The 14,785-nt window shown below is 46.2% G+C and overlaps 1 protein-coding gene across 5 annotated transcripts in view; it reads left to right on the forward strand.

Annotated features, from left to right (window-relative positions):
• Nucleotides 1-896: 896 nt before the first annotated feature.
• The window catches only part of EIF4ENIF1 (eukaryotic translation initiation factor 4E nuclear import factor 1), a 60,100-nt gene continuing 46,211 nt past the window's right edge, over nt 897-14,785 (forward strand). For 2 of the 5 annotated variants that reach the window (XM_089653268.1, XM_089653272.1), the window contains exons 1-7: nt 898-1,064; nt 10,664-10,782; nt 10,920-10,993; nt 11,102-11,229; nt 11,304-11,587; nt 12,700-12,898; nt 13,206-13,235. In XM_089653268.1, coding sequence (XP_089509394.1) covers nt 10,693-10,782; nt 10,920-10,993; nt 11,102-11,229; nt 11,304-11,587; nt 12,700-12,898; nt 13,206-13,235 — 805 coding nt within the window. In that variant the 5' untranslated portion in view covers nt 898-1,064; nt 10,664-10,692. Of the gene's footprint in view, nt 1,065-1,158; nt 1,178-10,663; nt 10,783-10,919; nt 10,994-11,101; nt 11,230-11,303; nt 11,588-12,699; nt 12,899-13,205; nt 13,236-14,785 lie in introns of those variants that run through there. The other 3 variants (XM_089653270.1, XM_089653269.1, XM_089653271.1) reach the window with 3 other exon arrangements.

A 14,785-nucleotide genomic window follows, 5' to 3' on the forward strand; every position in this document is an offset into this window, starting at 1 on the left:
GCCCCTGGTTGGGCTAAGCAGTGCTCAGCCATTCACATGGAGCTTTGTATTCTATGAATTACTACAAAACTTCCTTTGATTGGCAGAGTCTGAGGTTTTAAAGTGTTACTAAACCCACAACAGTAAAATCTGTCTGTATATGCAGTAAAGCATGCTTGTTATCCACACTGTGGAACCTGAGGGGTTAATCCTCTGCATTATGTAAAAAGTCTGTTTGATCCTGTCGTCTCTGAACCTCCCCTTCTTTAGCTGTCCCCAATCCATCTGCTGATAGTACAGAGCTCTAGGAGTCCCTCTGCACGTGGTGGTTTGGTGTATATTGCTAGAGGGGTGCATGTGATCAGCACAGGGCCAACAAGCACTGTCTGGACAAAGGGTCAGGGGTTATGCAGCCTCATAGGACAGCCAGAGGAGAATGAAAACTCCTCCTACAAACTTTAACCAGTGCTCAGCTGGACACTGATAGAAGTCACAAGACTAGTGTTGCCACCTCATCCCTTTAAAACTGAACACATTAATTACACAGGTTCTGTGGCTGATTTTATGCATTTAAAAGCTTTTCAAGAGCAGCAGTGGGATGTGCAGAATACATTGATGGTTGCCCAACACAGTGATATCAGACACATACCAACGCTCCAATTCTGAGCACATGACTGTAGTGGCACTAAGAGCAAGACTGGAGTGAGTCGCTGACAACACACACAGTCATCCAAACCCCTCCTTGTACAACAGAAGCAGGTTTTTCCAGGATCTTGTATTGCCCAGTCATGTCTGATGACCTCACTTTCACTTTTAAACCAAACATCATCAGCGTCACGTGATTCACACCTCCCCCCTCCCCCGCCCGCTAATTAAGGGGTTAAGCGTCTGGCCGACACGCCCTCTCTAACGTCAACGTGTGACGTAGGACGCCTGGGGTCCTTTTGACGTAGCCGATTTTCGGTGCCTGCCTGGAACGGTTGCTGGCTATCGTAGATCGGTGCGACGTGAGGCAGAGGCCAGCGAAGGCCCCGAAGCTCCCAGCGGAGAGCAGACCGGCGAGGAGAGGGGGAGCCGCGGGGCCGGTACGTGCCTTGCGTTGTGTGCGTACACTGCGTGCCGTGCGTAAGCGGCGTCCGTACGCGGCGGGGGGTATTAGAGGGAGGGGGGAACCGGGCCGGAGCGGGGGTGTATTCAGGTAAGAGGGGGGATTTTGAGCGGGTTTGAAGTGTGGGGGCATGCGGCAGGTGCTCGGGGCTGGCCTACATTGTGCCAGTACGTGTGTCTGGGTACTTTGGGGGGTGGCTGGCGGTTATTGGGTCTTTTCTCTGACTACGTTTCTGTAAACGGGTTCCTGGGCCGCGGTGGTTGTTCTGGTGAGCGTGCTTCTTAATGACTTTGTATGGCGTTGTGGGTATGTCAGGTGGCTCCTCAGTCAGTGGGGACACTGTACTTGTAGCCTGGTCAGTGAGTAGCTCCCATACAGCCCATTGAAGCGGATGGCTGGGCTGCTTTATAGGGCCCTTCTAAAGGGCTATGTGTGGGAAAACCTTCTTTTTTTAAATCTAGCTTTAGATAGAGAAGGGTTAGAACTTCTGTTTTGGTTTTTGCATTCTTGGTGGGGAGGATAATCTTTGTCCATTGGCCCACTCAGACAGAAGGGCAGTCCATTACTATTATTATACAGGATTTATATAGCGCCAACAGTTTGCTCAGCACTTTACAATGTAAAGGGAGACAATACAGCAACAATACATTTCAGTACAGAAGGCATAGGAGTTTATAGTTGCTACCAGAACATGCAGTGGTAGTAAGGCTTGGCCAGACATTATATGAATTTAATTACTATAGATTTACCAAAACCATATAATAAGGCCAGACCTAAATCCTTTGTGTACCATCAGGCAGGCCCTGACCATAGTTAAAGGGAAATTTAAAGCGCATTGTATGTTTGGCCAGCTTGAAGTGGCTCTTCCCTGCATCTGAGCACCACACAAACCAAGAACACTATTTAATTTTGAAGTTCAAAGCAAAGCTTTGTGGCTATGCTTTTTATTTTGTTGAGAAATAGTTTTGAAAAACGGCCATCTTGAGTAATGATTCATGCAGCATTTATTTCCTGGGATCTTTCTTCCCTTAGCTCAAGCAAGTAGGAGAGTGTGCTTTGCTGAGAAAACCACTCCTCCCCTTCTCACCTCTTTAAAATGGTAGCTGTGATGGAAGCGTAGGCAGGACAGAACACACAACGAAGATGGGGAACACACAAAGCTTTATTGAACTATGAAAGACACTCAATTAGGACAGTTCATGGCACTCTGCAACATGCAGCTTGTAGGGACACCCACGGTAAGCTGGCTCATGGGGACTCAACGGGGCCTTGGCGATGGGGTCTGATCTCAGCACAATCCCCACACAGCTTTCTAGGGGCAACATTGGCTCACGGGGACTCAACGGGACTTTGGCTCTGGAGTCTGGCCTCAACACAGCTCCTACACAGTGTACTAGGGACATCAGGCTCACGGGGACTCAAGGCTAACGATGGCTCAAGCACTCGGGGGCATCCCAGGTAGCTAAACTCTGGGCACGTCATGGGGCGGTTCAAGTAAGGGTAGTCTGGGAGTGCAATAGGGGCAGCTCATGACTAGGGTGGTCTGAGCGCACAATAGGGACAGTTCATGACACGGGTGGTCTGTGCGCACAACAGGGACAGTTCAGGACACGGGTGGTCTGTGCGCACAACAGGGACAGTTCAGGACACGGGTGGTCTGTGCGCACAACAGGGACAGTTCAGGACACGGGTGGTCTGGGTGCACAATAGGGGCAGTTCATGGCTTCTAGGGACACTCACGGTAGGCGTCTTGCAGATGCTTAGCAGCAGGCAGCTTCGGGGGGGGAGGGGTGTAGGCGACTTGCGAACGCTCAGCAGCAGGTGGCTTCCAGGGAGGTAGGCGACTTGCGGACGCTCAGCAGCAGGTGGCTTCCAGGGAGTTAGGCGACTTGCGGACGCTCAGCAGCAGGTGGCTTCCAGGGAGTTAGGCGACTTGCGGACGCTCAGCAGCAGGTGGCTTCCAGGGAGTTAGGCGACTTGCGGACGCTCAGCAGCAGGTGGCTTCCAGGGAGGTAGGTGACTTTCGGACGCTCAGCAGCAGGCGGCTTCCAGGGAGGTAGGCGACTTGCGGACGCTCAGCAGAAGGCGGCTTCCAGGGCAAAGTGGTCAGCAGGCAGGGCGGCTTCCCAGGGCCCCAGCAATCGGCAGGCAGGGCGGCTTCCCAGGGACCCTCAGCAACGGACGGCCGCCCTCACAGCTGCCAGCTTTTCAGGGGACAGCAGCGATTAGCAGGCGGGGGCCCTCACAGCGGCCAGCTTCTCCAGGGGCCCAGCGGTCAGCAGGCAGGGGCCCTCACAGCGGCCAGCTTCTCCAGGGGCCCAGCGATCAGCAGGCAGGGGCCCTCGCAGCAGCCAGTTTGTCAGGAACAGCACCGGGAGTCATGGCTGTGGAGTCTGACCTTAGAGGAGGGGGGGCTCATGCAGAGCGCTCAGCGGGGATGGCTGCAGAGGCCCGGACCTCCCACAAAAGCTCCGGCCTTTTAAAGCTCCCAGGACGCTTCCGGGTTGCATCGGCTGGCCCAGTGCGCGTTGTTGGGGCAATGAGGCACGCCCCCTTGACTCGTGCCGCACTTCTTGTGAGCGCGGCCTTTGTCGCTGGAGTGTGCAGAGAGCGGGAAGCCCCCGTGCCCGCTCTGCATCCACCAGGGTCGCGCAGAGACATCTCGTCTGTCTGCTGCTGGGGTCTCCTGGCAGGGGGGGGGGGTCACAGCTCCTCCGCCTAGATTGCCGGATGAGCTGTGATCCTAAGGCAGGGGTCCCCTCCCCCCATCCTGCACAGCCTGGCTTCAGAGGCTATGTGCAGGATGAGGACGCTGCAGGAGGGGAGGGTGAAGGCACACCGTGACAGTAGTAAACAGCCAAAAAAGATTAAAAAAAAAAAATGTCCCCTGCAAAATGTCTTAATGTGATGGTATGTATCGCATACCAGCACATTATGAAAGACTTAACTTAGAATGAAGCCGTCCAGTGGCACGCTCTCACTGTTGACAGGGATTCCATCTTCATCCGGTCTTCCTTCTGTGTTTGCAAGTGTTGGCCGAGCTGCAAAGACATCTCTCCTGTACAGAAGTCTCGGCCGCGGCACAGAGCTCTGAAGGAATGGCATGGGTATGCCATTTGTTTAGAGTGAATGCGCCAGTGATGTAATCAGCTGCAGGAACACTGAGTATCTCTTAAACCAGTGGTTCTCAACCTGTGGGTCGCGACCCCTTTGGGGGTCGAATGACCCTTTCACAGGGGTCGCCTAAGACCATTGGGAAAACACATTTCCGATGTGTAATGAGCAGCTACGGTGTTGAAAGCAGCTACGGTGTTGAAAGCAGCAGTATTGGAGGTAAAACGACACTTCATGAATTATAATTACTGGGTAAATAATTTTATGGTTGGGGGTCACCACAACATGAGGAACTGTATTAAAGGGTCGCGGCATTAGGAAGGTTGAGTACCACTGTCTTAAACGGTGCATGTTTAGGAGATATTCCTTGTACCTACAGGTAAGCTTTATTATAAACTTACCTGTAGGTACTAGTGTCTAGTGGGAGTTTACTTCCTCTTTAGACTCGTGGAATGTATGACTTCATTTGCCTAGGCAAGAATCCAGGAAGTAACTGAAGAAATTTAAAAAAAAAAAAAAGTTTAAAACCAGTAAATATGAAATACTTTCCTATCTATTTTCTAATGCTAGCGGCATAAGGAATAAAAGTAATATTGATTGTATGCAACTTAAAAGGTGACACTAATATATGAGACTCATTACATACAAAGCAAGATAGTTCAAGCCGTGATTTGTCATAATTGTGATGCTTATGGCTTACAGTTCATGTAAACCCCAAATCCACAATCTCAGAAAATTAGAATATTACATGCAATCAATAAAACAAGGATTGTACATAGAACAATATCGGACCTCTGAAAAGTATAAGCATGCATATGTACTCAGTACTTGGTTTGGGCCCCTTTTGCAGCAATTACTGCCTCAATGCGGCGTGGCATGGAAGTTATCAGCCTGTGGCACTGCTGAGGTGTTATGGAAGACCAGGATGCTTCAATAGCGGCCTTCAGCTCTTCTGCATTGTTCGGTCTCATGTCTCTCATCTTTCTCTTGGCAATGCCCCATAGATTCTCTATGGGGTTCAGGTCAGGCGAGTTTGCTGGCCAATCAAGCGCAGTAATCCCACGGTCATTGAACCAGGCTTTGGTGCTTTTGGCAGTGTGGGCAGGTGCCAAGTCCTGCTGGAAAATGAAGTCCGCATCCCCATAAAGCTGGTCTGCGGAAGGAAGCATGAAGTGCTCCAAAATCTCCTGGTAGACGGCTGCGTTGACCCTGGACTTAATGAAGCACAGTGGACCAACACCAGCCGATGACATGGCTCCCCAAATCAACACAGACTGTGGAAACTTCACACTGGACTTCAAGCATCTTGCAGTGTGTGCCTCTCCATTCTTCCTCCATACTTTGGGTCCTTGGTTTCCAAATGAGATGCAAAAGTTGCTCTCATCAGAAAAGAGGACTTTGGACCACTGAGCAACAGACCAGGTCTTTTTTTCTTTAGCCCAGGTAAGACTCTTCTGATGTTTGTTGTTCAAGAACAGCTTGACAAGAGGAATACGACATTTGAAGCCCATGTCTAGGATCCTTGTGTGTGTGTGTGGTGGCTCTTGATGCACTGACTCCAGCCTCAGTCCACTCCTTGTGAAATTCCCCAACACTTTTGAATGGCCTTTTCCTGACAATCCTCTCCAGGCTGCGGTCATCCCTGCTGCTTGTGCACCTTTTTCTTCCACACTTTTCCCTTCCACACAACTTTCTATTAATGTGCTTTGATACAGCACTTTGGGAACATCCAACGTCTTTTGCAATTACCTTTTGAGGCTTTCCCTCCTTATGGAGGGTGTCAATGTTGGTTTTCTGCACAACTATCAGGTCAGCAGTCTTTCCCATGATTGTGATTCCTACTGAACCAGACTGAGAGACCATTTAAAGGTCAATTATGACAAATCACAACTTGAACTATCTTGCTTTGCATGTCATGAGTCTATCTCCTATATTGGTTTCACATTTTAAGTTGCATTACTGAAACAAATGAACTTTTGCACGATGTGTGTGTGTGTGTTGATATTTCTACATGGCAAATACTTTACTAGCAGGTGTAGTAGAGTAATAGAAATCCAACAGTCATGACATGCATGCTGCTGATTCTGTGTAATTGAAAGGGGCATATTCAAAATAATAGCAGTGTGGAGTTCTTAGTGAGGTCATTCATTCTTTGAAAAACAGGTGGCAATTATTGCCCTTCTTTAACTAGCTGCCGACCGCAGATAGCCGAATGACGGCTACACTGCGGCCGGCCAGTTCTGAGTGGACGTCATATGACGTCCTCCCAGAACGCGCTCTCCTGCGCGCCCCAGGGGGCGCGCACCCGGCGATCTCCGTGGCCTTTTACCACGTGATCAGCGGTGCCCAATGACACGCTGATCAGAGGGAAATGCAAGTGCCGGTTCTCGGCTGCACTCTCCTCACGCTGTCAGATCGTGAGGAAAGTACTGCCGAGAACCGGCAGTTGTCAGAGCGGGGATTGGCACCGATCATCAGGGCACTGATGATCAGTGCCCTGATGATCGGTGCCCAGCAGTGCCACCCGCAAGTTCCGCCCACCTGTGCCCAGCAGTGCGCCCACTAGCTCCGCCCACCTGTGTCCACCAGTGCCACCCACCTGTGTCCACCAGTGCCACCCACCTGTGTCCACCAGTGCCACCCACCTGTGTCCACCAGTGCAGCCCAGCAGTGCTGCCAGTCAGTGCCGCCAGTCGGTGCCCAGGGGTTGTGCCAGTCAGTGCCGCCAGTCAGTGCCCAGGGGTTGTGCCAGTCAGTGCTGCCAGTCAGTGCCCAGCAGTGATGCCAGTCAGTGCTGTCTATCAGTACCCATCATCAGTGTCGCCTATCAGTGCTGCATATTAGTGCCGCCTATCCGTGCCACCTCATTAGTGCTGCCTATCAGTGCCGCCTATCAGTGCCCATCAGTGCTGCCTCATCAACGCACATCAGTGAAGGAGAAAAAATACCCGTTTGAAAAATTTTATAATAGAAACAAACTTTTTTTTTCAAATTTTTTGCACTTTTTTTATTTATAGCGCAAAAAGTAAAGCGCCCAGTGGCGATTAAATACCACCAAAAGAAAGCTCTATTTGTGAGAAAAAAATGATCAAAATTTCATATGGGTACAATGTTGCATGACCGCGCAATTGTCAATCAAAGTGCAGCAGCGCTGAAAGCTAAAAATTGGCCTGGTAAATAAGGGGGTATAAGTGTCTGGTAGGCAAGTGGTTAAGGAAGGCAGCAAATGTTGTACATGCTGGTTACAGTGCACTTCTCTCTGAAATTCTGAGGAAAATGGGTTGTTCCAGACATTGTTCAGAAGAACAGCGTACCTTGATTACAAAGTTGATTAGAGAGGGGAAAACCTATAAAGAAGTGCAGAAAATGATAGGCTGCTCAGCTAAAATGATTGCAAATGCTTTAAAATGGCAACCAAAACGTGGAAGAAAGCGAAAAACTACCATTCGAATGGATAGAAGAATAGCCAAAATGGCAAGGACTCAGCCAACAATCAGCTCCAGGAAGATCAAAGAAGGTCTAAAGTTACCTGTGAGTACTGTTACAATTAGAAGACGCCTATGTGAAGCCAAGCTATCTGCAAGAAGCCCCCGCAAAGTCCCACTGTTGAAAAAAAGACGTGCTGAAGAGGTTACAATTTGCCAAAGAGCACATTGACTGGCCTAAAGAGAAATGATGCAACATTTTGTGGACTGATGAAAGTAAGATTGTTCTTTTTGGGTCTAGTGGCCGGAGACAGTTTGTCAGACGACCCCCAAACACTGAATTCAAGCCACAGTACACTGTGAAGACAGTGAAGCATGGTGGTGCAAGCATCATGATATGGGGATGTTTCTCATACTACGGTGTTGGGCCTATTTATCGCATACCAATGATCATGGATCAGTTTGAATACATCAGAATACTGGAAGAGGTCATGCTGCCTCAAGCTGAAGAGGAAATGCCCTTGAAATGGGTGTTCCAACAAGACAACGACCCCAAACACCCCAGTAAACGTGCAACATCTTGGTTCCAGGCCAACAAGATTGACGTTATGGAGTGGCCAGCCCAATCCCCGGATCTTAATCCAATAGAAAACTTGTGGGGTGACCTCAAAAATGCAGTTTCTGAGGCAAAACCAAGAAATAAAGAACTGTGGAATGTAGTCCAATCATCCTGGGCTCGAATACCTGTTCACAGGTGCCAGAAGTTGGTTGACTCCATGCAACACAGATGTACAGCAGTTCTCAGAAACAGTGCTTATACAACTAAATATTAATTGATTCAAAGGAAAGCAAAATCTTCAAACATTTTTCAGTTTATATAGTCAATGTTTGCGTTTGTAAAGAATACAAACGCTGCTATTTTTTTGAACCGTCTAATCACTTTTCTTCAATTTTTTTAGAGGAACACATTTGATATTCCTGTTTTGATTTGGAATAGAATGTGTAGTGTTCCCAGTGCATTTGTGTGTATGGAAATAAAAGCTATTAGAAGGATTTTGAACTTAATTCACTTTTTTCAACACACTCTTATTTTGAACACAACTGTGTGTGTATATCTATATCATTTTTTTTTTTTCCCCCAAACATGTTCTACATAACTGCTCTGTGAGAGTTTTGCACAAAGCAACCCCGATCCTTCTCTTTCCTGGGTCCCCTGCCAGTGCTCTTGGCTCCTCCCTCTTAAGGATTACACACAAATTCGTGAAACAAAACATATTGGTGTGTTTATGATGCTTTTTTAAAAAAAACAAATCGCCAGATGACCCCTCTGTATTGGTTTTTCAGTGTGTGGATTTTTGTATTCTGATCTTGACTGGTAATTAGGGATGTATCGGTGTTAAAACCAAGTATTTTCATGATTACTCATACTCATGGAAATACTCCCAAAACTGATACTTTGAAGTGCGATTGCGTCCTTACAAAATGAATTGGTGTGAACAGGGATGTGGTGCAACTTCTGTCCAAATCGTGTTCAGTTTCCTCACCACTTGTCATAGCCTGAGATCACGCAGGAGTGGTGTGGGAAGCCTTGCACCAATTTCATGCTGTCCAACAACAAAAAGCCACTTCACAGGTCTGGGGATTTGAAATACTTAAACTGCTCTGCAAAATGCTTCTGTAGGCACAATGCCAGCATGAGGCAAACAGAAAAATTGGGGGAGAGCCACTAGGTTCAGGTCAGACCACTGAGTGGTCACATGATTGGATCCCAGCGCTGGCTTCAGTGTATGGAAATTGGCCGCCTTTTTTTTTTTTTTTTTTTGTTATCTTTTATTAAAGTGAAACATGAGCTCAAAAAATGCAAAAGGACGTACAGGCAGGAATTGTGATGCAAAAGAGACATTCTGTTTCCATGTATTAGTTTCTTACCTGCCTTTCTGCCCTTGTACAGTTGGCTACACACAGAGCTCACTGTACAAGCCTGGCAATGCTGATTCTGTCCGATCTCTTGCACATACATGAGTGAGGTCATCCCCGGCCCGCGATTGGAAGCTGGCCACCCAAAGATGTCAGGTGGGGGACTCCGTATCATTGGAGCCAAGGTAAATGTAGTTTCACTTTAATCCACTGACTTGATGCAGGAGGCAAGGTGGATTTCCAGTTGGGATACAAGTTCTGGCCATGTTGAGGAAATGTACTACAAAGGAGTGGCGGTTTTTCTACTTGGAGAGTGAGCTTAGATGTGGAAGGCAGACGGCTGAATCTTGCACAGTAGACAATCAAATGTTTTTGAATCTGCAATCTGTGTTTTGTTCTCTCGATCATCTATCTCAGGGAGTGATCATCCCAGAGAGCGAAAGGTTTGTTTCTGCTCAAACCTATTTTACAGTTCCAGAACAAAACTGAGATGTTTGCACCATCACAGATCTTAAAGTGATCTGAAACCTGAAGCTAAATAATGCTATCTATTGCAGCTTACAGTCATTTAAATTAAAAAAACAAGAAAAAACAACCTCTCCTCCGATATTAAGATCCTTCCAAGCTTGATGCAGGTCTACCTCGTCGCCTAATAGTGGCATATAGCCTGCTATAACTGGACTTCACAGGAGTACAAAAGCAAATGTAATCCTGTGACCCTTAAGAGAGGCATGATCAAAAGCTTTGACCATACTTATTTTAAACCTTTGCCAATGGTAGCCTGTTAACAGTAACCTCCTTTCAGAATACTGAACTCTGTCCTGTTAGTGATATGATGGCCTGTTTTTTCTTTTAAATCTGCTAAGATGCCCACTCCCGATTTTGGCTTTCTTCAATGGACAAATTTGAGTTTTTTTTTGTTTTTTTTTTCATTGGGCATATGTCTTGTGTGATTTTATTTTAAGTGCTGCAGTTGTCTTTTGGTAGTTTGACCAAATAAGTTTCATTCGATGATATTCATGTTGCCTCAGTGTAAAGTATTGCAGACTACACAGTTGTCCCAGGCTAGCTTATTAAAAATCTGCTACTAAGGCTACCTAACAAATTTCCCCCTTGTTAGGTTTGTTGTGGATATCTGGGCTTGTTGGAATGGATCACAAAGAGGACCCAGACATCAGAGAATCTTTTGGTAACCTCAAGAAGGCCCCTCGAAGCAAATCCCATCACCAATACTCCAAGGTATTTCCATTATTTTAGTAACTATAAAGCAAATCAGTGGCTGTTCTCTATACAGGCAACTGCTATGAAAAAGATGACATGGGTTCTTTGTGAAATGCTTTGGGGTTTTCATGGTTAGTAACTGTTTGCTTTAACAGGAAGAACTTCTGGACATCAAGGAGCTGCCACACTCTAGACAGAGACCATCTTGTTTACTAGACAAATATGACAGGTGTGTAGCATTGAATGTTGTGCTTGAGTTGACTAGTTAACGAAAGTTTGATTTTGATTTAAAGTTTGCCTTTATACTTTATGAAAAATATATGGCCCTGTTTGGCAGTGATGGTGTTTGGGACCCTGAGAAATGGCATGCATCTCTATATCCAAATTCTGGACGCAGCTCTCCTGTTGACCCTTCCAGAAAAGACACTGAAGTAGAAAGAGGATCTCTGAAACGTCGAATAGCAGGTAAAGTGCCAGGCTCTATTGGGCTTCTCTTGATGACTTATAGACAGATACAGCATGGATTTGTCTTTTTGCAGACCCAAGAGAGCGCGTTAAGGAAGATGACCTTGATGTGGTCCTCAGTCCGCAACGACGGAGCTTTGGGGGTGGTTGCCATGTTACTGCAGCTGTCGGTTCCCGTCGATCTGGGAGTCCCCTGGATAACAAGGAGAATGAGAGCTTGCGACTTATTGGTGGCAGAAGAATTGGCAGTGGCAGAATCATAGCTGCTAGAGGGTTTGAACGTGATCTGCGAGGTGAAAAAGATCTACGAGAACCTCGTGAGACAAGGGAAAAGGAGTACAAAGATAAGCGTTTCAGGGTAAGACCTGTTGCTTTGGTTTTTGTTATTGAAATGGCCAGTTCAAGCTAAGGCAATATTCATGGTACTGGTAGGAGTCTGGTGGTCCTTAAGTTGCACATTTTGTATTGCTTGTTGACTCGGCACAGAGGTTTCGGCAAGCTTGGCTTTTGTTACTGCTACTGTATAAGATTAAAAATAAAATGTACATGAAGTGGGACTGCTGCATGTGTGTACATTAATATAGGTATAAAGGAAACCATTATTTACTGTATTTTTCGCTCCATAAGACGCGCCTAGGTTTTAGAGGCAGAAAACAAGAAGAAAAAAATATTCTGAACTAATGGACTGTGGACACAGTAGAGGAGGTGACCAAGACTGCTGACCTTTGGGGAGGGAAGGGGGGCGGGTACCTGAACCCACTTCCACGGAGTTGTCCTCCCTTTAGTGCGCGAGAAGCTCTGCGCTTTGTAATAAGTCTGGCGTCTTCTGGGACCTGTCATGTGTCCCAGAAGACGCCGTACCATTCACAAAGCACAGCGCTTTTTGCGCATGCGCACTAAAGGGAGGACAACTCCGCGAAAGTGGGAGCGGGTACCTGTCAAATTCAGGTTCCCGCCCCTTGCTCCCCAAAGGGAAGACTGCGCAGCGCTGGACCGAGGAACAGGTAAGGTCCTGCTGCAGAGCTGAGCGGGCGGCCCAGTGGAAATACCGGACCGGCTGCTCCATAAGACAGACATGTCACCCCCCCCCCCCCCCCATCTTATGGAGCAAAAAATACAGTATATGCCAACATTTTGCCACAAAGTGGGGGGGGGGGGGGGAGGAGTCTATTTTTGTGGTGTTACGCCCCCCCATTTAAGTAAACCTGTGCAGATGATTTAAGTCTTACTCTAAATAGTGGCCATCTGGAGGTGCTGTGTCTCTTCTCCTGAAGAATGTAGTTTGATAGAAACCTTATCATGAATGCTGCAAGTAGTAGATTTTATCAAATGAAGCGCACGGGTTCTTGTAATGCTCATGGTAAATCGAGAGAGAGTCTCTCTCTCCCCACAGGAGTTTGAATGGGGTCAGCAGTCCTAGATTTCTAATGCACACTTGAGTTTTTGCTTTGGTGTTTGTCTCGCATTTAGAGAGAATATGGTGATAGTAAGAGAGTATTTGGTGAACGCAAGAGGAATGATTCCTATACAGAAGAGGAGCCCGAATGGTTTTCTGGTGGTCCTACTAGCCAGTCTGAGACAATAGAGCTCACTGGCTTTGATGAGAAAATTCTGGAAGAAGATCAGAAGGGAAGAAAAAGAACACGCAAAAGAACATCTGTGAAAGAAGGCAAGTAATGGCTTTTTTTGGTTCTGTGACTCTTCCTTTTAATAACTCTTGTACATTGACAATCCTCCAAGATCTTAAACGGTCAGTGGCAAACCATTGTAGGCAGGTGACCGTTTCTGCTGTTCAGCTTCACATTCGTGAAGCATACGCTTACATTTCTGGTTGAGTGTTTCCTGACTTTTCTTCCTGACCTTTTTCTTCCAAACAATGTTTAAGCATAACTGGCATTGGTCCATATACGTGTGTGTTGTCTTTGATTAATTTTATTTTTTTAATTGGCGTTTTTTCTGTTTAAATTAACGAACAGGCATTTGGAACACTACACGAACCTTTTCCAGTAAGTATTAAACCCAAAAGCAAACATTATATCACAGCTTACCAATTCTTGGATATGTCTTTATTGATTTCCTTTGTAAGCTTTCATTTATTTTTCACCTGGTAATACAGCCAGTGTGTGTGTGTGTGTGTGTTGTTTTTTTTTTTTTTGTGGTTTGTGTGTGGGTTTTTTTTTTTTTTCCTCCGGTTATCCCAAAAACATTTGCTGTAATGGACTATAAAGTATTAGTTTGAGTTCATCTTCAATTTGTTAGTGTACCGCAATCTGCTAGTACATATAGCACTCCCATCCCTCTGATAGCCATGACACTCCTACCCCCCTAGAGTTAAAAAAACAACCTAATACAGCCACCACATCCAATGATTGGTAAGCTGCAATATATTTCTGGGCTTAATATCACTTTAATCACAATACAATGCAGTTGATCTGAAATCTTTCAAGACCCCCTAGACTAACTTTTCATACAGCCTGTTGTGGAAGAACTATAAAATTAAACATTCCATAACAGGACACAAACTTGCAAACACTGTACATAGACACAAGAACTTGGAGGGGGGGTGGAAGGGCTCAAAGGAAAAGAGGTTTTAAACTTGGTAAAGTCACCGGTTTGTTCAGGATTTATATAGCGCCAACAGTTGTATTTTTGTATTTGCTAGTGTTAGAGGTAATGTTAGAAGTAATTTTGAGTAGGTGCTCATCAAACAGGGTGTGAGGCCATTCTGTTCCTAGGGAGTCAAGTAATGACAGGGGCATGGGCTACATTTACAGCCACAGACCATTTTGTAGAATGGTGAGATGCCATGAGGGGACAGTTGTGGGCAAAGACTTTTTAACTCTCTAACCCAAAGCAACAAGGGTCATTAACCTCTTGCCCTCCAGAGGATTTACCCCCTTTCCTGACAAGGCCATTTTTTGCAATATGGCGCTTCATTACTTTAACTGATAATTGCGTGTTCATGCAATGCTGTACATAAATGACGTTTGTTTTTTTGCTATAAACTAAATTTTTTGGGAAAAACAGTATTTTTGACTTTGCTATAAAACCTATCCAATTAAAAAGAAAAAAAAAATTCATAATTTTAGGTCAAAATGTATTCTGCTACATGTCTTTGCTTAAAAAAAAAAAAAAATAAAATACCAATACGTGTAAATTGGTTTACATGAGTTTTTTTTTTTTTTATAGCATCTACAAATGGCGGTGTGTAGTGCTAATAAACAGCACTGGTACCATACTGATGACACTGAGCAGGAAGGGGTTAACATCTAGGGCAAGCAAGGGTAACTGTTGTGATTACACTGTGTGCTGTTTTACTAGGGAGACATGATGCTTTCTCTCTGCTTTGCAGAGAGCAGCATGTCCATGCTGACAGGAGACGGATCTGTGTTTACACACAGATCTCTCTCCCCTCTCAGCTTTAGTGGAGATCAGAGTGCCGGCCAGGACCCAGTGATTGACATCCGATGCAAGCAATGGCCGCACAGGTAGGGCGGCGCGTGCGCGCCACCTACCTAGAACTGCAAAATCGTGTATATTTACATGGTTTTGTGCA

Source organism: Staurois parvus, unplaced genomic scaffold (assembly GCF_062004578.1).
Source record: "Staurois parvus isolate SC_StPar_1 unplaced genomic scaffold, SC_StPar_1.0 ptg000704l, whole genome shotgun sequence".
In the NCBI taxonomy this organism is placed as follows: domain Eukaryota; kingdom Metazoa; phylum Chordata; class Amphibia; order Anura; family Ranidae; genus Staurois; species Staurois parvus.